Source organism: Falco punctatus (assembly GCF_963210335.1).
Source record: "Falco punctatus genome assembly, chromosome: 17".
Lineage (NCBI taxonomy): Eukaryota > Metazoa > Chordata > Aves > Falconiformes > Falconidae > Falco > Falco punctatus.
The window spans coordinates 762,132-786,322 of NC_137597.1; the positions used below are offsets into that span (position 1 = coordinate 762,132).

The 24,191-nt window shown below is 44.8% G+C and overlaps 1 protein-coding gene across 2 annotated transcripts; it reads left to right on the top strand.

The window, feature by feature from the left end:
* The first annotated feature begins 3,443 nt into the window (after positions 1 to 3,443).
* LOC308054503 (heat shock factor protein 5-like) lies at positions 3,444 to 24,037 on the top strand. 2 transcript variants are annotated; one of them, XR_013924129.1, is made up of 6 exons: positions 3,444 to 4,616; positions 7,836 to 7,933; positions 12,925 to 13,443; positions 18,147 to 18,306; positions 22,575 to 23,401; positions 23,677 to 24,037. XR_013924129.1 is itself a non-coding variant. In XM_080367471.1 (5 exons), exons 1-5 carry the CDS (start codon positions 4,307 to 4,309, stop codon positions 22,640 to 22,642), a joined length of 1,155 nt encoding a protein of 384 aa, XP_080223597.1. In that variant the 5' UTR covers positions 3,444 to 4,306; the 3' UTR covers positions 22,643 to 24,037. The 2 variants fall into 2 exon arrangements, 1 of the variants encoding a protein (XP_080223597.1); XM_080367471.1 differs by having other exon boundaries at positions 22,575 to 24,037.
* Positions 24,038 to 24,191: the final 154 nt, after the last annotated feature.

Below are 24,191 nucleotides of genomic sequence, written 5' to 3' on the forward strand. Positions count from 1 at the left end.
ACAAAATTTCTGCTTCTGGTTTAATTTGAAGTGTGAAACTCTGTTAGCAACCCCACCCAAACATCATTTTCCTCACTTCAGCTATGCAGAAGAGCAGAGGGATATTACTTTCAGTTTAAAAATAGGAACAGTTTCCCATCAGTTTATTCAATTTTGTCCCCTTTCTGGAAGTTACTGCACTTTTACTTGCCTTGGTGGTTAGGGGCTGTGCTGTAAACCAAAGCAATAAGGACGACTTTAGTTGAAGAAGAGGTTTGGTTTTGTACCTTCTTGCTAAGAAATCTTACGACAACTCCAAGATAATATATTTGAGGTCAAGAAAATATATTTGAGCTCACAAAACACACAGGTGCTCAGTTTTCTCACTGTCTTGCTTTGAGGGCAGCCAAGACAGAGGAATGTCATTTTCTTCTGCCACTGCTGGTGACCTGTGGGCAAGATGCAAGCAGAGAGAGATCACCGCACTCTTCCTTCCCTGGCTCCCTGCTCTTCTTTGCCTGTTGGTTCATAGCAGATTGCTGTTCTGCAGCGGTAAGGATGGTTCTGCTGGTTCCTGCAGTCTGCCTGCAGTCACAGCTGACAGCACAAGGCTGAGAAGAGGGCAGATCTGCACCAGTGCAGCTCAGGCACCGCCTCAGAGCTGTGCCAGCGCACAGTGCAAGCACTCGCAGTGACAAAGGTGCCGCTTTAAGAGTTCTAGTCTTTGTGAATGTAGCTAATCTTGTTCTTTTTTCCTCTCTCTTTTCTTCACACACACGCACCCCCCCAACACCCTCCCTTAGCCAAGTAACATTGTGGTACCCAAAACATCCTGTGGCAATCAGTTCCCCGGTTTCCCTGTGATTAAGTACCTGATTTGATTTCTCCTATTTGAAATCCTCCATTAGTCGTGCTTGCCTCCTTTACACTAACTACAACTTTACTACCTATCTTTTTATACAATAACTGCCCCTCTGAAGATTCCTTCTTCAGCATTTCCTTCCGCTGAAGCTAGTTCTTATCCTCGCTGCTGATTTTCTCTGCCCCATTTTAACTCCACCTGATCTGTTCTGGCGTGGGGATCAGAGCTGCACAGGTCTGGGGTGGGTTTAGGGCAAACGTGACACAATTCCCGATTTGTTCCGTGTTCCTCTGCACTCTTTATAAATTTGCTTTTCCTTTTGTGAACTGCCAGTGGTTTTCAAGCCGACACTTTGCAACACCTGCTCTGCCGGCTGCATTCCTCCCGGCGGGGTACGCACCAGCCCGGGGTGCCCCCGGCACACGGAGCAGCTCCCCAGCCCCCGCCGCCCGCACCCACTCCGCCCCCTCCGTCCCCGCCGCCCGCACCCCGCGGCAGCCGCGGCGGCCCGGGCAGGTCCGGCTGCTCAGCAGAACCCGCCCCCGCCCCGCCCCCCCCCGGGATTCGATGTTGTGTCACGTGGTCCTGCGGCGCCCCGCCCTTTCCCGCGCGCCGTCCCGGGGCGCCGGGCAGCCATGGCGGGGTGCGGGGCCGCGGAGCGCGTGTTCCCCCCTCTGCAGCCGCTTTCCACGGCCCGGCGCCCACCCGCGCCGTGGTTCAAGGAGGTCCAGGCTGCCCCCGGGACGGCTCTGGGCTGGCAGCGGGGCCGCCCCGAGCGGCAGCTTTCAGCCCCGGGCCTCAGCCGCCCGGTCGCTCACAGAAGCTACGGGAGATGCTGGTGGCAGCGGAGCTGAGGGGCCGGCGGGGTGAGGGGACCGGCGGGGCGGAGGGGGTGGCCGAGGGGACTGGCGGGGCGGAGGGGGATGGGGGGGCTGAGGGGCATGGCCCGGCTGAGGGGACTTGGGGAGCTGAATGGACGGGGGGAGCTGAGGACTTGGCCGGGCCGAGGGGGATGGCGGGGCCGAGGGGGATGGCGGGGCCGAGGGGGATGGCGGGGCCGAGGGGGATGGCGGGGCCGAGGGGGATGGCGGGGCCGCGGGGGATGGCGGGGCCGAGGGGGGGCCGGGCTGCGGCCGTGCCGTGCCGGGGGACCGGGGCGCTGCGCGGACCAGCGCCGCGGCGGGGCTGAGGGCCGGGGGCCGCGCGCGGCGGGCAGCGCCTCGCAGGCGGGGCACGTGCCGTTCGGCGCGTGGCGGGGGAAGCGGAGGCCGCGCGGGCGGCGGTTGAGCGCGGCGTTGGTGCCACCTACCGACACGGACGCGTCGCAGCAGCCCGTCCCCGTCAGTGCCGACACCTTCCCCGCCAGACTGTGGCGGCTGGTCGGCAGCCCGCGCTGCCGCTCCGTTCGCTGGGTGCCTCCGGCCAGGGGCTGCTCATCAACCAGCCGCTCTTTGGGTGCGAGCTGCTGGGCGCCGGGCCGGCCGTCGCCGCGCAGCCGGGTGGCGACGGGGCAGCGGCAGCCGCCGGTTTCAGCAGTTTCATCCGGCAGCTCAGTCTCTATGGCTTCCGCAAGGTGGGGATGTTGCCGGGGAGCAGTGTGGTGGGGCCCGGGCCTGGGCCGGGCCCAGAGGGTGGACAAGGCAACGGTGGCAACTGCACCGGGCCCCTGCATCACTTCCGCAGCCCCCACTTCTGCCGCGACCGCCCCGACCTCGTCCACCTGAAGCGCCTGACGAAGGGCAACAGGGCGGAGATGGCAGCGGGCCTGGCTGTGACCAGCCGCCCACCCAACCGCTCGGCACGCCGCTGAACGGGCAGCCGATTTGATTTGATGTTAACCTTGTTAAGGCTAAGGTGAGTCATTGCAGACTTCAGTGACATGTGGTTTGTCTGATGTAATGCAGACCATTGGTAAAGGAAATTATGAGAAAGAGATGACTCTTTCATTTTTTGTCCTCTGTTTTTATGGCTGCAGTTTCAGAGTTTTTGCTCTAGGAGTCTCATTTTCTAGAAAGACAGAACAAGGAAAACATTGGGGTTTCTATGCAGTCAAGTTCTGACAGGCTGACAATGCACTGTGCGCTCTGTACTGACTGTTCAGGGGCACGTCTGTTCCCAGTGTCTTGCAGGGTGTAACGCTCTGTTAAACATTCAGGAACAATTCCTGGACAGCAACTGGAGGTTGGTAACTTGGCATCCCATGGTGTCTTGTTTACGTGTTAGAACTAGATAATCTTCATGTCCCTATCCAAAGGTAAAATATAAACAAAAGAATTTTCATACCCCTGCTCCTTCTCTGTTTATAAATGGTGAAAGTACTGAACAGGAAATAAACGGTCCTATACATTAAGTCTTAGCAAATCTTCAGGGTCAGCTGGTATTTATTTCGTGATTCTTAATGATTAAATGGGAACTTGCAGAATAATGACTGTATGTTAGTGATTTCTTGAATTAGTTTTCATCAGAGGAGTGCAAGAGGTAAATGTGAGGCTATTTTTAAAAAAAATCCTTTTGAGTGAGAATTGGAAACTACAGGTCTGAGAAAGCCTGGCTTCTAGATAAACCCTATTGACGTGAACCATCCTGAAACTCGTAACATGGCTAAATGCAATCCTGCAGGGGAGTCACAAATGCAGTAGTTCTTGCAGAAATCAATGAGCACAGGCGTTTGCGGTGTTACTGTCAGTGTTTCCACAAAGTCACCAAAACAGAAATTGAGCTGTCATGGTATAAAAGCAAATACCATTTCATGAAACAGTAACTGTCTGAGAGAGGAAACTATAAAATAATAGACAAGAATAAAAGGACTATCTAGGAAATAACAAAATGGCAAAGTCTGGGATATTTTAGTCTGCACTGAACTAGTTGAGCTGACTGCGAAAAAAATTGGCTTTGAAATTTTTTTCTTGACCAAATAAATGACTTGTCATAAAGTACTTGCAAAGTCCTTTGGAGGATTTTGACATTGCCCTTCCCTTAGCTGTTTGTGAGCTGTCAGTAGTGGAGTTTGGTCAAATCTTGCTTTATGATGTCCCTTTTTTAGAATGTATTGTCTGATTTAACACACCGTACTTCAAAAATTGCTTTTGTTTGGTTTAGTAAGTTACTACACATTTTGATTTATAGCACATTTCTAAATATAGGTAACTCGTTACTGCCAGTTTAAGGAGATTGAATGCTACGCAGACACCTCTGTGTTGGCACTTCGCTCGTGTGCCACACAGCAGTTACTGCATGCTCGGGTCTAAGAGTACAGTCTCCTTTCTGGATTAAGTACGCTGGAGCAAAGGTCGTCTTCCCAAATCATGTTGTAGAGCCTTGGCTCCTCATATTGCCTTTCTTTGCCTGTGAAAACTCCTTTCCTTAACACTTGTTTCGCTTTATTTTGTACCCACTGCAGGACTGCTGACTGTAGGACAGTTTCATCAACTTTATGGTCAAGGTGTTTTCTCTCCTTACTCCTACATGGCAACCTCGTGCCAAGCCCCCAGCACTTTACCAGCACAAAGATTAGATCCGACTCCAGTCCCTTCCACTTGGATCCAGCAGGGACCACTTGGGTTGCTGCCAGGGCAAGGGGCTTCCCCAGCTTTTCCAGATAAAGGGACTGCCTTTCCTGTACTCCAGACACTTCCAACAGGAGCCACGTACACACTCCAGCCTGCGGCTTCGCTTCCGCCACTTCAGCAAGGGACCCAAAGCGTTGCCACATCCATTGCAAATTGCAGCAGCTCTGCATCTTCGGTGCCGTACTCACAAGCCTGCTATCCAACAGGTATGGAAAAAAATTTCTGCATTTGCTTTTCAAAAATAGATTTTAAAGTGAGACTTTCAAATATTTTTCTACAATACTCCGCCATGTGTATATCTCAAGTGAGAATTAGAAAGTGTCAAGTCTAAAAGGAAGATGGACCTAAAGCAAAAGGAGTTTCTGTTTGGTATTCGTGCCCTTCCTCCAGATTTTGTGTGTCCCCTGGTGATTTTCTGGATAGCCTTTCTGTTGAGGTGAAAGGGCGAGGAGAAGAACATTTGTCCAAAACTAGTCGGTGTGAGGCTAACTTTCATTTTTGTTTTTTTAATTAAGCAAAACTTGGACAATGATATTAAAGCACTGAGACCTTGTTAAGAAGTAGTATCCTAGGCCTTGGTCTCAGGTTTTTCCAGGTTAAGGTTTTAAACTCAAAGATCAATCAAAAGTATTGTGCAGAACAGGGGTCCTCAAACCTTTTAAACAGGGGGCCGGCGTGCGGATTAGATGGCAGGCAGTCATCTGCAGCTGCTTGGTTTCCCCCTCCAACCCCCGGCGGGGGTGGGGGTGGTGTGGGGGTTCTGTAAATACGGGGGGCTGGATTGAGGACCCTGGGGGGCCATATCCGGCCCGTGGGCCGTAGTTTGAGGACTCCTGGTGTAGAATATTTCATTCTGCTCATATTGTTTTTGTATCTAAATTTTTTTTCTTGCTTAGCTTCTTTATGTTGTATTTTTTGATGCACTGAAGACTAGAAAGTACAAAAGTCTTGGCTCCTTTCTTTTTTCTAAATTATTTCTGCCACAATTGTCAGTCTCACTTAATCACTCAATTACAAAATAAATCAGTCTCACTTAAGTGTTTTTATTCTTCAGAAGAGGAGTTGAAGCAAATTACTGTTCTTTTCCTTGCCCTTACCTTGAATGGGAAAAATCACATGATAGGGTATTTTCTGGGGAGTGGTGGTGTATTTGTTGTGGGTTTGTGGTGTTTTTTTTAATTTCCCTAAAACTTCTGAAATTCAGAACAGTGACTCTTGCCTTGAACAAACTAAAGCTCAGTTATTATTCTTTCCTTCTGCCTGCTCCTCCTTTGGCAGCCGCACCTTCACAAAGACAGCTATCTATCCCTGTTTAGAAATCCTACACAGTGAAATCATTAAATCTTTTGTGCATCTCTTCTGAGACCTCTGCTGAGAACATTTCAGACAATAATCAACAGTTCCCGTAACGTCATTTTTGTCAAGGAAGGGTTCTGAGGAGCTGGGCATTTCTTGTAGACACACTTAAATGTTTAAGAGACAGGCAACTTCTGCCACGTGCTCCTTATGCAGAGATCACTGTGGTGGCCAGAGTGTGGAGCCTGCCTTACCAGCTGCTAACTATTAAGTCTTCTCCCAGGAGCAGGTGTCCTGAGAATCATAGAATGGTTTGGGTTGGAAGGGGCCTTAAAGATCAGCAAGTTCCCACCCCCCTGCCGTGGGCAGGGACACCTTCTATTAGACCAGGTAGCTCCAAGCCTCATCCAGAATACTTGCTTCATTAAGGTGGGAGGTGGTCCCCGCGTTGCGTCTCTATTGGTACAGAGCATAGGCTGAAACTCATCATGATGAATTGTAGTTGTCTCTGTCTCAGCTAAGGCCCCAGCCCTCTCCCGTAGTCAAGGGAAGGAAAGGGGCGTCTCGGGTGCGATTTCACGTAGCTCGGTTTAGAGTTTGTCTTGGGGTAAGATTACTGGTGTCCTGGAAGTGCCTGTTTTGAAGTACTGCCTGCAGGGGAGCTGAGGGAGACCAGCGTAGATTCAGACATGAATATGGAGATCTCTCTCACTGGATGACTCTCCTTTTACTTTAAGTTTAAAGGACAACTTGGCTATGTTGCTCAGGTAGAATCTTCTGGGGTGGGAGGTGGGTGTGAGAACGCAGTGAAAACATACCAAATTTTGCAAGGTGTAATCAAAACTAAAATACAGAAACTTAGGGAATCTGAGGCGTTTGAAACCTCCAGTGAATTAATTAGCGTTTCTGAGAGTGTAAGTGACATTTCACTGGAGTATGATAAATCTTTTAATTTTCACTGTCACTCTAGGACTCTCTCAGTGGTTTTACTTCTGTGCCTGTGTATCTCTTAATCTCTCCGCTATCCTTTCTTCTATATGTTATAACATACAGAATGCTGAAAGTGTGTTTCTTCATATGTCCACATGAAAAAGTCTGGTTTCCTTCATCATGAGAGCACAGCAGCAAGATTAGTTTGGAAAGTGATAGTTAACCTTAAGATACGTATTTAGTAAGTGAGAGAACTAAAGAATGTATGTTCAATCTTATTCTTGACTCAATTCATTTCACTTTTGAAGTCCCATTAAATGAAATCGAAGTAGAACTTTGTCAAAAGATTTCTTTTTGTGTGTATTCAAACTTGTTTGTTAACTTCCGTGACAAAAAGATTTCCCTGGTTTTTCATTATGATTCTTATTGAAAAGTCAGTAACATAAAATATGCTCATCTAAGTCTTTTTTTCCCCACTAGCCTTAGACCATAATTAGTTTAAGGATTTAGTTCTGTTTACTTTCAACTATCTGCAAAACCTTTGACAGTAGTAGAATCGCGTCAAAGAAATGCGTTGAAGCTTTATTATCCGAGAGTGTCTAATAATGAAAAATCAGTCATGGAGACCATGTGAGACATATTAGTTATTGGTGCCACCTGACAGTGCAAGTCCAGTCACGCCTTTTGAATGCATCTGTGCCTGTAGGGTTCATTTACATAAGAAGACCTTTCTGGTGAGTGGTAGTTTAGGAGTAGTCATGATATTTTTCGGAATGATACACTCTTGGTTAAGATAATTTACTTTCTTTGTAAGTCTTAAAATTCACATGGTCACAAGTGTGTATGAACACCTAGGCTCAGCTATGTGAATACGCTTTCTGTGGTGTATTGTGACAAGAAACTCGAGCAGCCAAATCAGAGAGGTGATGCTAAGACACAAAAGACTCTGATTATGAAGTTTCTGCATGTATGTGTGTGTGTTACCAATTTTACAATATATATTTTTAATATATCTATACATATCTTAAATATTTTTAAGGTTAAGAAATTGGTCTTAAAATGACTTGGGAGGTAACAATAAATTTCTGGAATGTCGTTTACTGTGTGATTATTGAAATGTTTAATCAAAGTAAGCAATAGAACTCTGCACACCAGACACAGGTTCCGGCAGTCTGATAGCTGTGTTTGAATTCTTGCAGCCACGCCACAGAGCTGTTCAGCAGCAGCCCACACAGATCCTCTGGCTGGCTGTGCTGGTCCTGCTGCTTCAGCGTGCACCCACGACAGCTTTGTCCAGGTGAGCGTAGCCTACTGAAAGGAGGTGAAAGCGAAGGAGACTGTATGAATGAACTGCAGGTTTATACACTTGTGAAATTAAGGATATAAATTTGAAAATGGATCTGCTTGATAAAGTGAAAGTGATGTGGTTTACAAATACCTATTTCAAAGAACCACTGAATGTTAAATGGGTAGTTTTGTAATTCAGGTTAGGTTTCAGGGTAGCAGCATAGTGGATGTCCTCATCAGTGGAGTGTTTTTGCTTGACTTCACCAGAATCACTTTTAGTTAATGAGCCTGCATTTGTATTTGAAGAATGTTCTTGCCTGGACAAAAAGAGACTCTTTAATATTATGAAAATACTGAGAAGCAGCTCCCCTTCTTTGTCCCGGACAGCTTCCTGCAGTCCTGAGTTTGATTTGATGAACGAGAAAAACTAAGGTGACTTTGTGGAATGGGCCCCACCTCGGAGATCTCAAAGATAACTCCAGTACTTCCTGTAGATGCTTTATGTAATTTTAGTGGAAACTGCGCCTTATTTGGAGGGCCTGGCTTATCAGATATCAGAAGATCTGAAGTAAAAATGCAAGAGCTTCCTTTTTTATTACAGCATAACGCATATACTTTTTTCCCCTCACAGAGGACAAGCGAAGCAAGTTATGCTTATGCGTGTTGAAAAAGGGTTGACCTACCCAAGCTTGATCATCCAGTTTCCTGTCTTGCAAATATCAACCTTTCTCTTTTATTCATGACTTCTTTTAAAAAATAAGCTTATCCAAGATGGGCAGGTTATGGCCAGGATAACACGTTAGTGTAAGGCTATAAATAGCCAACAGCCAGTCATGCCGTCGATAAATTGTATTTGTTTTTCGCACAGTGCATCTTTGTCCTCTCACTTTCATTGTGAGCTGCTTTTTTCATCCAGGACATGAGGATCCGTCTGAGCGATGGGCAGTCACAATTAAATAGCTTATCTCGGAAGGCCGAGATCCATGGGATAGTAAATCATTCCAAAGGAGTTGTCAAAGGTGGTGTTGTGGCTAGATTGAAGGATAATATACAGTGTCCAGAGGGTCTAGTAAAAATCAGTTGTTTGGAGAAGCAAGTCCGTGGGCAGTGTGTGGAGTCAGAAGAGCTTTAGGCCACTTGCTAGTGGTTGCTTTGTTTCCTGGAAACCCCCAGCAAAAAGCTGCCGAGCATCTGGGCAGACTGCGGGAAGGCGATGCTCTGCGTGAGAAGGCCAAAGGCGAGCAGTGCCCTGTATCAGTTCCACCAGGTCAGTAACCGGCTGTCTCTGAGCAGGGTAACACAGCTATCGTACCGCGTGGATCAACGGGGCTTCTAGAGATTTCTGAGTCTTAGCATAGCATAGGTCATTTCTCCTGGAACGTGGTGACAGGCTGTGCAGGTGGTACAGAAGACAGCAGTTTGCCTGCGGTTCTTGCTGAGCTGTGGGGAATAATCAGTTTGCCTTTTGTGTGTTCTGGGGCATATACTTCCCCAGACTTCTGCTGGGGGATGTGGCAAGCTGCAGTATTGAGCATCCTGCCCTGCTGGTGTATTGATCATCCATCAGTAACCACTTGCACAAATCCTCAAAAGCGATAAAATTCATCAGCCCTGGCTGACTAAGCATTTTTATTGTTCTTCACAAAAAATAGAACTATTGCGTGGTATATTTCCTATCGTTCCACTCAATACCTTCTACGAGTTGCAGGAATTCAGTGCGATGCTGTTGAAGCGTGGTTTGCGGGGCGTTTGAGGCTGTTTGGTCGCGCTGTGTGCTGCTAGGTAGGAGTGGCAAAGCCTATACGAAACTGCTGGACCAGTCCCGAAGACAGTGAACCGTATCGGCGCGCTAGTAGTCAGCAAGCTGGTTACCAGCCCCGTTTCTGTTGGATCCAGACGGTGCTTTGTGGTCTCAGAAGGAAAAGCGGGCACTCTGGACAAGGAAGCCTAAACCTTGTGCTGTTCCTTACTGGGTCTTGCAGAGAGCATCGCTTTTAAGTTTAGGAGAGATTTAAGACAGGTGGAGTTTCTGGGTCTTGGAGGCCAGCTGCTGGGCTTGTACAGTACACACCTGAGCTGCTGAAAGTGTTAGGTGACCCTGACTGGAACATGGGCAGACCAGGCCGGTAACTAACTGGTTGGTTGGCTGCAGTTTGCTCTCCAGAAAAAGCTACAGAGAATTACTGCGTGGAATGGCAAGGGGACATAGGTGGTTATACCCAGACATGGTGGCTGATGATGGTGTATCTCACCAGGTTTCTGAAATCGGGGTTTCAGAGGTTTGTATTACACTCTCATCACGGTTGGTTACAAAACAGGGAGCTCAGGTACAACTTCTTACCCATTTTTCATTTGGGTTCTCTTAAGTGGGGTTTGGATTAGTGTGATGAATCAGTATCCTTGGGTAGGAATGAGTCTTTTGAGAGACCTCCTGCTATCTTCTGCAACAGCAGTGCTGGCAGCTCACAACCATTAGCTCAGTACTTCCCCACTGCTTTATCATAGATGTGAACTGAGGCTACATATTGGATTTCAGCGATTTTTTTAAATTTTTTTTCCTGCCCCCACCTCGTTTTGTTTTTTTTTAATGGCAGCCCTGCTGTTTGATTATTGCTATTACCATGGTTATTAAGCTGTCGGTATTTCCGTGTGGAACTGAAGCAAGAGGTAACGGGAAGAAATAAAAATGCAAGAAAAAAGAAGAACTTTCTGACCTTAAAAGCAGTCCTAAGTAGTTTGCTTTTATTTGTAATAAGGAATGATAATCAGCCATGTTATTTCAAAAAGAAATCAAGTCTGAACTAATTCCGATTGCCCAAGCACTCAAGCCAGATTTGTGTAGTCCTAGCGGTCCCTGAAAAGGTGTGGTTGTGCTTTAATTCCTGCACACGCTACGCTAATCTTATAAGTGAAATGCCCATCTTCTCTTTCACCACTTCTGCTAAGTCAGACCATTTTTCCTCTTGAGCTTGAATGACCAGCAAGCTATTAGTCTTTCAGGCCCTGACTTCTCAATCTTTTATCGGTTTTCCTTGTTTCGTTGCTGCCTCCCCCCATCCTTCTCCAGGTGAACTAAAAGGATTTAAATTGTACCTTTGCGTGGCCCCTTTCTCCTGTTGGAAATACACACGAGATCCTGTAGTGCATCCAAGAGGACAATATGTGCTGTAACAGCTTCAAGCTGAGGTCCCCTAAGAAGAGGCAGAAAAAGATTCAGTATGGGTGGGTTGGTTCATTGGTTTTTGGCAGGGATGGTCTTATTCCTGGACGGTTTGGTAATCCAGATCTTACTTAGAATCCTGACTACTTATGACACTAAACAAGCAAAGCAACAGAAATGAAACACCTTATTAACATTTTAAAAAAATAGAACTGAAAAAAAATCAAATGAGAGGAATAATGTTTGAACCTATCTCATAAAAACATAAAGGTGGCTTAGCCTTTAATGAAAAGATTTTGCTTAACCTAAATTTCTCAAATTCCAGGTTTTATTTCCCCCTCCGTTTCCCCCCACCCTCACAGTTTGTGGCTATCTGCAAACTGGCACATCTACATGAATCCACACTAGGACTTGCCTTCACACACCCAGGAGACAGGATCTCATCTCTTTGTGGTATCTCCATCAGGGAGAGACCAAGTCCTTCACTGGCATTTGATCTGATACGGCTTTCCTAGTAGGTGATCCTGTAGCTTCCTGTTCTCTAATTTACTCGTCTCTGGAAGTAGCTTTTCATTAACCATGAGCTCAGCTAAAAGGTCTAAGGATAGTCAGGCACTAAGGACTACTCCTTCATACTGGATCTCTTCCAAAAGAAGGCTGTATTTTAAATAGACCTGAGTTTCTGTTCAACATCATTGTATGACTTGTATTTGTCAGAAGAAATGACCCTTCTAGTGTCCTTCGACTGAGTCACCTCCAGAAGTAGCAGTACAGACACTGGCTGTTAAAATGTCATCTTTCATTTCACATGGGTAGGACTTGCTGCTTTGGAAAAACTCTTTCATTGTCTTCATTCTGTTTTAAAGGTTATTCGATATATATGAATGCTACTGAAAAAATCATCACTGGATTGCTGATTGTGTCCTGTCGTCCTGTGATGTCATTACAGTGAAAAATTTTAGTAGTGTTCAGGCCTGATCTGTGATGGCAAAGGCAGAGTCTCTGTAGGTTCTACAAGAAGTGTTTCTGACCTGAAATTCTGTCGGGTTTTTATGCAGATCGATGCAGACTTTGAGTTGTGCCTCTGTGGGTCACTGTCATGACCGGAGAGTCCAGATGTGAGGCTGTGACAGGCAGGGCAGTTTTGCAGTATTTCCTTTCATCGGTATTTGAACTCCCACTCATCCTGGGACTGGGGCATCCCTGGGGGGTACCCCTTGTGTAGATGTGCCTATGGACAATCACTTGAGGAGGAAAATGGTATTATTGGTTAAGAAGCAGTGAGTTCCTCAAGTTGTGTTGTCCATATGCACATTTACAGCATATGGACCTTTTTCTTTTGCTTAAAAATGTGGTTTATACTGATTTTTTTATACAACAACAGGAATGCTTGAGTTTTAGAAGGAACTGAAGGCAGGTGGATTTTCTCTCTCATTTTCTATTACGTATGTGGCACGTGAAGAGGGTGGTTCTAGTGTACCCCCACAGGTCCTACTAAGACCAGAAGTCTCTGATTTGAGTGCTTGGGTATATTTAACACCTGCGGTGCAAAGGGTGTGCAGACAATGCATCTGCAGGCATACACCAGCTCCTAGTAAGTAACCTTCTCTCCAGGATAGACCATGAATAGAAGAAAGGAAACGTGCCAAGAGTAAGGTGGTTAATGAAAACCAAGACAAAGCAGTAGATTTTTTCTTTTTTCTTCTGGTTAAACTTGCTATTTTAACTGAGAATAACGGACAATCTTTCAAGCTTTTGGATAAATGGATAAACAGAATCAATACACATCCTGTCACGGTAATTTTTTGATACAAAAGTTCACTGCATTTTGTTTTTTCCAGAATCCTCCAATGCAGTCATCTTACGAAGCTGAACTGATGCCGTCTGACTGGCTATGTAATATATCTGAAGAAAACAAGAAGGCAGAAGTCAGTCTTGAAGCCACGTTTCAGGTTGCCACTGAGGTGCGTTCATCATGCAAAGCTGAAAAGGTGGGAGTGGCACCTGCAGAGAGCCAGTATTTGATCCTGGAGTTTAATGGAAATCAGGCACTGCCTGTTAATAGTTACACACCTTCTTCAACTGAGGAAAGCCAGCTGGAATGTCTCACTCCTGTAACTTCAGACACATCATTTCTGGTGGAAGCAGATGGAGCGCTGGATTTGTCTCCATTACAGCCTTCTGACATTCTTTGTGCTGCCGATACCACTCTGTCTATAGAAACTGCTGCTGCTGCTAAAATACTACAAAAACTTCTGACCACACAGGAAGCAGATGAAAAACAGAGCAAAGAACCAAATCACCGCCCAGCTGAGTTCTCCCTCTTGTTTTTTGAGGAAGAATTGTTCAGTCCAGAGCAGGTAAGGGGTAAGGGGAGGTAAACCAACATCTTTCTTGAGCTAACTATATTTGATAGTAATGCTAGGGTATGGACCGATAGCTTTTCAATATTCTTGCCTGCTTAAGAACTGAAGGCTTCTTTAATTAAGCTTTTAATGGACAGTGAAGGGTTTGCTTGGTAAAGCAAGGTATAAAAAAGAAGACGGAATGAAAAAGTATCCCATGTTTCCCATGTTAATGAGCATGACATGTGTCAGCCTGTTGGCCGAGTTAGGGTGCTCATTTGCATGGGAAACATGCGTAGTGCAGGTGTATTCGTGGTGATGAAGTGGATGCTTTTTTAGGTTGTAACATACCATCTTTAATCTCCAACAAAGAAGAGTATTTTGAGAATTGCCGCTGGAGGCAGATTTTTGCTTAAATTTAGATAAACGGTTAGATTGTTTCTGATAAATAGTTGTTAAGTTCTGTTTTCTGTGGAAAGTATAGTTTATTGACATTTGACTGGTATAAAGCATCTTCATTGGTTTATACTTTGTGGTGTACAACAAGTTGTAATTGTACTTCGGTGTACCTGGTCTTCCCGGTATGTAAAATTGTAAGTCTCATGAGGGGTGAGGGGCATTCTAGATGTTACTCTGTTAAGGCAGCAAATGCGTGCTCTGCTTTTTTGTTTTGTTTTGTTTTGAAAACAAGGTAAGCTCAGGAGATTGACTGCATCTGTTTCTGCTGCATGAGACCTACCTTGCATGTAGGCACTCAATCTCATTTTTGTGTGTGCATTGAAGCTACTGTTTTATTGTTCTGTCGGTAGCTTGACGCCTTCACTGAAGTTGCTAGATTGGGAATCATCAGCTGGCGCAAACCTCCCATTGTTGCTTTCAGCGTTATAAAGATTAGTCCTCTTCCTCTTGGGTATCTTTCTAGAAAGGGATGTGTATTCTGATCAAGCCTCTGCATAGCTCAAGCCTAGACTAGACTGTTCTGCCCAGTACCGTGTAGGGAAGAGCACATCCCTGTGCTAGTGCAGTTGGCAGTACTCCTTTATTGGTGCCCACTCATTATATTAAGTGTTGACCGCACTTTAAATGTTGTCGGTTTTGAGAATTTTTGAACTGCATTTTTAGAATGATAGGTTGTCCCTTGTTGAAGGCCTTTGGAATCCGTGACCCGAACTTCCTTGTCAAGAACTGGGGGAATTAAGCACACGAACCACGTAGTTGTTTGGGAGGGAGGTTTTGTATGTTTGTGAGAATCCTGATGTTGGTCCTGGACTGTAACTGGTTAAATAACTGGCCTCATTTTTTGAGCAATTGAAAAGCAATTCAGGGACTGTTCAGCGTTTTGTTTGACAGATTCCCTGTTTCTGTTAGAACTACTCTTCAACTAGTCTCCTCCTCCCAAACTCGGGAGAGGGAAGGTTAACTTAACACCCTGCTTGTCCAGAGCCTGGGGTCATGGCAGGTGCAGAACTCTCCAGAGGAGGCTTCTGTGCCTGTACTCCTCACATCAGGCTCCAGCACAGTTTTCTTCCTCATCCCTGAATCTGGAAGCACTCAGGCTTTCAGTGCCTGTTGGTACCATGTGTTTTGGGGCAAGCTTATGACAGAATAGTGGACGTGCACAGAAGACCGCTCTATTCCTCTCTATACAAGCAGAGGGGGAGCAAATTCCTCCACCGTTCATATAGGAGCATCAGAACAGCTCTGCTGGGTCAGATCAAAGGTTTGTCTTGCCCAGCGTCAAGTCTCAAAACAACAGCTGTAACCTGATGTGTAGGGAAGAGCAAGAACAAGGAGCGCAAACAGAGCAGGGCATTCCTGCTTACACATTCCAGCTACTTTCAGCCCAAAGACTTGCGATGATACCGTGTGCTTCATCTCGGGTTTCTGCTCTGTGGACTGAAGTCAGCCCTTGAAACTGTCGGTTTTAGCATACGGGACCTTTTGACCAAGCTGGTACTGTTCTGTTTTCTGTTCCGTTCACAGTATTTCCCAGCATTTAATAACTCTTGTGACCAGCACTGAGCCTTGAACTGTCTTCCTCATAGAAGTAACAGTTTAGTAGAAACCTGCTTTATTCTGCTTTCCCGATTTCCTAAAAGACAGCAAATTAAAGAGCAGCTCTTTACATGAAAAGAGTTAGTACATTCAACAGTTCAGATCCAGCGTTGTCCTCTTAGCCTCAGTGAATTTCTGTCCTAGACTTCTAGAGGCTTTGGCCTTCAATGGGCATCTCTTATTCCACTCCTACTCCTAAGAAATGTTTTATTTTCTTCTTAAAGTGGAAATAGAACATTTCTGTAATGCTTGATCAAGAGGAATTTGCCTCCGATTTCGTTCAGTCTCCTTGGCAGCATACCTATGTGAAGGCTGAAACGCTTGCTTTCTTTGGGGAAGGTTAATCCAGCAAACCCCATTCCTGCGAGTTGCTAATTTTAGTACCTCAGCTTCCCATCATGGTTCCAGCTGGGTATAGGTATAGTCCAGTCAGTGTCTCGTAAGTCGTGTAAGTAGTGAGATGCAGCAGTTTTGGCGTTTTTCAGTAACTGAAGTGAAAAGGCAAAACTTTCACGTCTGTCAGCTTTGGTAGCTTTGCTTGATTCTCTGCCAAACAATGTTTCCGACTCTGAAGTTGCAGAAGTATTAGACCTGAGTGGAGGGTCTGTCCACAGGTGCGGTGAATCCATGGTCAGAAACATGCTCGCTTAAAAGACCAAACAATAAAAAAAAGGGATAGCTTGGGAACCAGACTTGTGTGGGCTAGGCTGATGCTGTTAGGATGAAAATGGTATTATTACCTATTACATTAGATTACTGAAGAGTTGGTGTGTAAGATTCTATAAACACAGTGATAAAAAGAAATCTGAAAGGGGTGCTGTGCAGTATGACTGCTCTTCAGTTTCCACACACACAGCTGTAAGGGTTAAAATTGGACACAGCATTGGAAGTACAGGTTCACCAGTGAGGGGGAATGACATTTCCTCAGTTTGCTGGCCACGCTCGTCCCGGTGTAGCCCAAGGTGTCGTTAGCCTTACTGGGCACTGCAGCATCCCCAGGTCCTTTGCAGAACTGCTAGTTAGAGTGTCTAGACTACTTTCACCACATAGGCTAGTAACAGTTTCTTAATAATGGTGATCCCAATATGCATGTTATTTGTTTTTTCTTTATCAAACACTGCAATTTGGTTTCTACATCCCTTGCCTGGTATTGCTTTTCATTATTCTCTTCTTTTTAAATAATGAAGTTTGCAGAATTGTTTCTAGAGCAGTTGTCCGGTGGAATATCCAGTTTAGAATGCTTACCTGAGAAATCTTCCCTTCTCTCACTACTTGATGAAGGCTGCTCACTAATTTTTCTAGAACTTGCTATTATGTAAATGTCACCAGGAATAGAGAAGTCATCATCACTCGTGAGACTTGGATTCTAGCTGGTGAAGGTAGTGACCTACAGCCTGCCTTCCTTCTTTGTTTTTGTGCCTGGGAAGGGGTTGTGGTTCAGGCATTAGACAAAAGGCACTGCTAGCCACGTGTTTTTCACGTGGCCTTGTTAACAGTACTAAAGCAATACATCCAGACAGCACATTTCAAAGAGGAAAAAACGAGTCAAATGGGTATCCAGCAAGTGCAGGAGGTGTGTGGGAGGGAACTAGTTCTCCCTGGAGTACTCCATTACTGTATTTGCACAGGCCTTTTTGAATGTTATTATACAACTTTGTCAAGCAATGTATGTGTGTTTCTATTGATACGTATACACATAGCCTGTTATATACTCAACACTGAGCAATGACAGACTCAAGGTGGTGAGCGTGATTTTTGGAAAGACTATCTTATTACCAAGTGTGACCTCTTGTCTTCTGTAAACTCACACATAATGGTTTTCAAAGCTTTTTTTCCCCTTAATAGAAGGAAACATTGCAGGCTCTAAGCAGTCGTTCATCTTTAGGTTATTGATGGATGAGATATTTGCAGAAGAGATGACTATTCTAGAACAGGTGATACTGTGAAAATTTTTCTGTCTAAAGGTAGATTCCAGGTGCTTAACTTTTGGGCCTGTACTGCCTCAGTGAAAATGAAACAGAACTTGGTTGTTTGGGCCTTTTTTTTTTTTAAGCTACAGGTTTTTGCCACATGATCATGGAAATGTACCAGTTTACCAAATGGTTGTCTGCAAAATACATGTAGAGCAGCAGCAGAGGGCTCTAAAAAGCAAACAACACGTTATAACTTAATGTCTTAACGACTGGATGGGGTGGGGTGAGATTCCCAACCAGAAATGTGTGGTTCACGTGTGGTTCTGCATCACACAGCTCTGTCAAGTTGTTTGAGCTAGGTCTGTCGTTATTATTACACGTGCTGGTAAGAATGAGTGCCACCTGTATTTCTTCTGGCTTATTTGTTCTAGCTAGTTTAATAACTGAGGGAAAAGTGTAGACTGTGGGGGCATGTACCCTAACTTTGTGTATTCTAGTTTTCTGATCTCATATTTTGCTTAATATGATGTTTTGTAAGAGGTTGTTTCAATTTAGCAACCTTAATTCTGAGTTAAAAACACTTACTATGTCAACTGTCTAGGCAGTGTTCACCACTTGTTAGATGCCCTTTTGGAGTGGAGAAGAATAGCTTTTATTTTGTTTTATTGGTTTTATATTAGTTTTATTATAAGATAACATTGAGTGATCTTTGGTTTTATTTCTTTTGTTGTTGTGTTGTGTTTTTTTAAGGAGAATAGTAGTGTTAAAAGTGAATCCAGGACATCGGAGACAGAAGAGAGACAATTCACTTCAGGAGCTGAGCCTGTGAACGAATCTGTAGAACAGACAGATTCATCTATAAAATCTTTCTCCCGGAAAAGACGCAGTTCAGACACAGGCAACTCTCTTGGTAAGAAAGATTCTACGTTTTCTCAGAGATTACGGTGACAGCTGCTCTGAAACTAACTATTACAGAAAGGGGAGAGTAGAAGAATTTACTTGTTGTCTGCCGTGTAAATACCTCATTGTTCCTTCAGTTAAAATACTAAACTTGTACAACCTCTTAGTGTACTTACCAACACACTTCAATAGAGACACTTATGCTAATTACTCTGATGTGGGCAAGGGTATAAATTACGTAAGTAAATAAAACTTGAAGTTCTGGGAGTTGTGCCAGAAACCTGGATGTCACAATGTTGAGATTAAGTCCATAGATGTGTTTGCTGGAGGGCGACAGTGCTGTGAAGGAAACACTGAGTAATGAGGTAACTATGGAAGTTCCAGGGGCAAAAACCACCGAACTGATGAAGCTAGTGTAGAAGTCTGAACTCTTTGTCTCAGATCACTGAATACATTGTACCAGTCTGGTAGTGTCCTGAAGCACGTGAGAAAAACAAGCCGCAGAGTATCTGAGGCTAAAAACTTCACAAATCTAGTAACTGAAGGGAAAACCTAAATGTCCACAGATTAGAGAGACATAAGAGGACACAAAAAGTACTTGGGATCCATTCTAGAGGGGAATTTGGTTCAGCCTGCAAGTCTCTAAGAAGCTGTTTCCCTCACAGCTGTTCATCAAAGAGCCGATGGTAGAGTTTGAAGAGCTGTTGCTCACTTCAAAGGGTAGTTTCTAGATTCCAGATCATGATGCTAGTTAATAGTTCAGCTCATAATGCCCATCAGTTTCAAACATTTAAGTAAGGAATAAAGTCTTTCTGTCAGGAAGCTGAGAAAAAAGGTGGGATGCCACCTTGAAAAAAGACAATTTTTGTTTAAAACACATAATCGAGAGTTCTTGTTCAATTACTTCCTGGTATCACAGATAACTAGCAAACTTCTCAGCTTTCATATCTGAAGCAAAACATTTGCTTAACGTGCCAGTTGTAAAGTTATGTACAGGAACATGTTGGAAAGCATTCCCATGGGATTGTTCCACAGGGATGAAACACTGTTATGCTAACGCTAATTAGCAACAATTGGCATAGTCTGCTCTCTGGGAAATGTGACGGTCATCCAGGCCTGCATCTCCACGGTTGTACCTTTGAGGCTTGGTGTGCGTGTTAAGGGTAGAGATAGACAGCACAGCTGAGCCAAACGTGATCAGGCTCAAGCTAGCCCAAGGTCAGTTGGGTGCGTGATACAAGCCTCCAAGCTGGCATAGCCTGTCGGCTGCATGTCAGCTGTAAGCCTGAAGCAGGCAGGCTCAAGTGCAAGCTGACTTCTGCTGCTCTGACTACACCTTTGTCTGTCAGCACCTCCTGTCCTCTGTGAGACTTTGGAAACAACTTCTTTTTTAATCTCTCTGTGCTAAAATGCATCACGATGATTTCCAGGTGTTTCTTGGCAACTTGCCCTCTGAGTGTGATGGAGTCCTCTCTGTTTTCCTGTTTTCCTTTGGGCACTCCTTTGCAAGTTTTCTGAGCCTGCACTTTGATACATACACCCTGCTGTGAAAAAGACTCTTCTTCCATCTATTTCAGTAGGCTGGTTTTTTCTATGATAATGTCACTTTTCTTTAACATCACTTTTCTTTGTTACGCGGTGACACCAAGTTCTAGATACCACACAGCGAGAGCCAATATAATGTGGTACATTTCAGTGACTGGGAGCAGCTCTGAGCCCAACCCAAGGTGTTAATCTGTAAAAACGCACCAAGAATCAAACCCCCGCCTTTGTGGAGAAGGCATTGCTTCCCTCCAAAGAGCTGGACTGGACTTCTTTGCATTTCACAGCTGTTCTGTAGCAAGAAAAGACAAGCGTCTTTTCACTAAAACACCGTCCCCAGGGTTTCCCTCCATAGCTGCCAGCCCATCTCTGCAGCACCATAAATCACTGAGATGGGTTATCTGCTTCCTTCAAATGGAAAACCAATGTATTTAACCAGCCTTCTCAGCTAAATTCTAGTTTACCAGTTTTAAGAACATTCTGCCCAGCAGAATCTAGATGAAAGGTGTCTCTAGTTCATTGTCCTGTCTCCAACAGTGTCTTCGGCATTTCTGTACCATTAAGCAGAAAAGGCCTCAGTAACCTTCAGTTGATTTTTAGAGTCCCTTTTTGAAGCTGTGCAAACATTTAGCATCCACTGTGGTTTATGTAAGTTAATGTCATTAATGCAGATTAACTACACAGCGGGTGAAGAACCCTCCTCTTCAACTACTTCTGAGTCCTCCCGGGAGCCAGAGTCTGCTACAAAGGGTGCAGAACTTAACTCGGCGCTAAGATACATCATTGCAAATGATTACGGGCTGTGTCGTCTGTTCCCTTCCCACTCTTTTTCTTGAGAGGCGATGGGTATGGTGCTCTAGCTCCTGCCGTGTTTATCACACGGAGGTGCAAGGAATAGTTCACCTTTCAGGGACTGCTTTTTTTCAGCCCCAAGCTCGCTCTTAGGACATAGATTTGAAGGTGCTGATGATGCATCTGCTTTTCCCACTACTTTCTAGCTGAGCTCGTCTGTTAAAATGGGAGTTTTGAAATAAATCTGTCTGCTTTTGTTGGCAGCATACACACTTGCAACAGCAGTCCTTTTGGACTTCACAAAGGATTGAGAGGAACTCTGTAAATACTTTGAGTCCCCTTCCCCATCTCCTCTGCGTTGTGCTCCACAGGTACACTCAGCTAGTGAGCACAGCTGTACTGGACCTAATATCTCTGGCTTGTGCTTCCTCTTCTAAAAGAGCACGGGAGAAGGACCAGATTCTGATGGGAGGAGTTTTTGTTTGCAGCCCGTCTTTCTGGAAACAGGCATCTCAGAATGGAGCAGGGGGAATTTGTTACTTCTGGACTGAAGCATTTAAGCTGATGCTGAGACATTAAGGAAAAAAACTTTCTTTCTCGATGGCTGACCATATCTTTTCTGTGAGTCGTCTAGTCCTGCAAATAATCTGATGACTGTCTCTGACTTTTTTTCTTTTTTATGCTGCAAGGTGCCCTAGACATTTACCACCCACTGCCATGCCGCTGCAGTTGTGTCACTGTGTGTTCTCTCTCATTCCCTCCAAGGTAAATAGATATCTCGGTGCAATTGCTAAGGGCAAATCTTCACTCAGGCAAGGTCTCCCATGCTGTCGTCTGTTCCCTTGAACTGTTTCCTGCACCTTCCAGCCAAAAATATTGTTAACGTTCATTTAGTTTTCCTATCCGGTCACAGTGAGATCTCTTCCTACAAAGGTGTTAAGAGTTAATGTGGGGACAGGCCTGGCCCTGAACTCTCGAACATCGGTGTGAAGCCCAAAGCGAAGTTGCTCTCGGGAGTCCGAGCGGCAGCTGCTTGCTCCAGCTCAGTTGCCATTACCTTGACGTCATTATATATTCATTGAAGGCATTTCAAATTGCCTGTCCTGGCAGTCTGCTCTTTGGGATGAGTGGGTGTCATACCCTGTGTCTTAACTTGCCATAATTTAGAGGTGCATTGTTACAAGCCTCCTCATTTCTCCATCCCTATGCGTTTTCAAGATGTGTTCCCAACAGAGTCTACTTTGGCAGGAGGCAGGTGTCAGAAAGTGCAAAAGTGGTGCCTATTGGGCAGGAACTCCGTAGTACAGAGAACGAACAGAGGCTGGAAGATGTGAATGTGTTTGTTTAGAGGTTAAATTTCTTGTGGGTGATGTTTGCAGTGGTAGCGCTGTTGTGACTTTATCGGGGTACTTGTTCGCTTTCTTGACCTGCAAGATCTGGCCATACGTGGGAAGTATCTCTGTTTTGCTGTGGATCGAGGTAACTGTCAAAAAAGGAGCCTCTTGTCTGTCTTCTCTGTGATGCCACGAGTTTTTTCTGGGATCCTGGCGCTGGCTGTGTGGTGCTTTGAGGCAATGGTGCCTTTTCTGGGTAAACAAAGGGATATGGCACAAGCAGGTCAGGCCTTTCTGTAGATACTGCCCGGGGCTTATAGTAATTAATGTTTGGCTTTTGGTATCCATGGTGGCAAAGGCATTTCTAAATAATACATACCGAAGAATGGGAGCACTTTTCTTATAATCTGCTTTGGGTTTTTATATTTAAATTTTTGAAAAATTGGAAGAATTCCTGTTTCTTTAAACAGTAGGCCTCAGGTGATCAGGTTATAGTCTGACATTGAAAGCATATTTTATAGTACCTGATAGAAATGAAATTGCTCTGTATGCTGCCAAGGGAAACATATCCGAGCACTGATAGGTGCTCAGTATTCCCTTTTCTTCCTAGATCTCCGTCTGCCGGTGGATGTACCTCGGAAGCGGGGGTGCTTTCTGGAGGACGAAATAAGAGAGTGAGAAGTCGGTGACAAATGTGCAGCAGCTGCCAGCTGGATTCCCCTGTCAGACTCCAGCAGCAGTGGAGCTTTGCCCACAACAACCACTTTGGATCATTTCAGCTGTGTTTAAAAAAAAAAAAAAAAACAACCAAAAACAAAACCAAAAAAACCCCCCAAAACCTCCAACAAAACACCAAAGACCACACACAAAAAAGCCCAAAACAAAACAACAAAAAACCAACAACAAAACGAGCCCCACACCACTCTTATTTTTTGCTTTCTTTTTAACTTGGTAGGGTATTGTTTAGTAGGCCTCATTACATTTTCTACCCATCAAATTATAAAGCACCGAGTGGTCAGAGTAATTAATACGAGGTAATTCCTTAGCTGTTTGTATTCTTTAGATTTGGAAAGTCTGAACTTTACAGGAACCCTTAAACACTTTCTCGAGACATCCTTACTAGGAAGCAAATGGGTTTTAGTGCTCTGTTAGGAATCTGTTTCACTTATTTATTTATCTATTTAACGTTGTTGGGAGCTACAGTATGCTCGGCATAGGTGGTGGTTGGTGCTCTCGCTGTCTTTGCTTGCAGTTGTACCGTGGCCCTTTACTGGGCATCGTGTATGAAACAAAAGCATTGGAAAGTCGCAAGATTCTGGGTCTGAATGGGTCTGAGATTTCAGGAGAGCAGCTAAAGGAAAGATGAGCTAATTTTCTAAGTGATTAACCAAGAAACCTTCTTCCTTCCTGAACCAGCTCTCTGTTTCACCAGCAAGTGTATGTATGTCACAGCTGCTGATCTTTTACGTTCCTGGGGAATTCTTCTGGTTTAATAATTTCCTTTTGATGCTAATGGTATCTGTAATGATAACTTATTTATTATTCTAGTACTCTGTTCTAATTATGTCTTGAAAATATTTTTTTAATTTTTAGAGGAAGATTGTACTTATGTTGATAGCAGATCTTAAGTTTTTAATAGCTATACATTTGTGTTCATGTTAAAATACTGTTTGAAGGATAAAGGGGACACATCCTCTACTTGTGGTGTTCAGGAGATCCATGTGGAAGAGCACCTGAACCATCCATGTAATGGCTTCATGCGTGTTCATACGAGCCAGCCCTGAGCGAAACGCACGAGAAGGGAGCAGAGAAGCTGTCAGGACCGCCTCGGCTTGTGTAGCTCCCAGCTGTGGCCGGGATGTGCTACGGGAGCACCGGGCAGTAAGATGAACTGAGACGAAACCTTTCCTTACAGCTTCTGTAATGAGATCTTTCTTAACCAGTAGTAACTTCTGTAATAAGGTGGTTTGTAACAAGATACTACTTTTTTAAAAATAACTTTTGTAATAAGATGTTTTGTAATAAGGTATTTTAAATAAGTAGCACCTTCTGTAATAAAGATGTTTTTACCGACAGTCTTGTTACCGGGAGCAGGGCGGGATGTGGTTTCCCGTGTGTGCCCTGTTGTGCCCCTGCCCAGGCAGGGTCGGCCTCAGGTGATCAGGTTCTAGTCTGCCGTTGGAAGCGTATTTTGTAGTGCCCGACAGAAATGCGGTTGCTCTGTGCG

What these genes read in the sequence shown, in the direction of transcription:
- LOC308054503 (XM_080367471.1), top strand. Translation starts at nt 4,307, where the DNA reads ATGGCAACCTCGTGCCAAGCCCCCAGCACTTTACCAGCACAAAGATTA. An exon ending in ACAAGCCTGCTATCCAACAG is followed by an intron (nt 4,617 to 7,835) that starts GTATGGAAAAAA and finishes GAATTCTTGCAG; the next exon opens with CCACGCCACAGAGCTGTTCA. An exon ending in AGACACAGGCAACTCTCTTG is followed by an intron (nt 18,307 to 22,574) that starts GTAAGAAAGATT and finishes TTTTCTTCCTAG; the next exon opens with ATCTCCGTCTGCCGGTGGAT.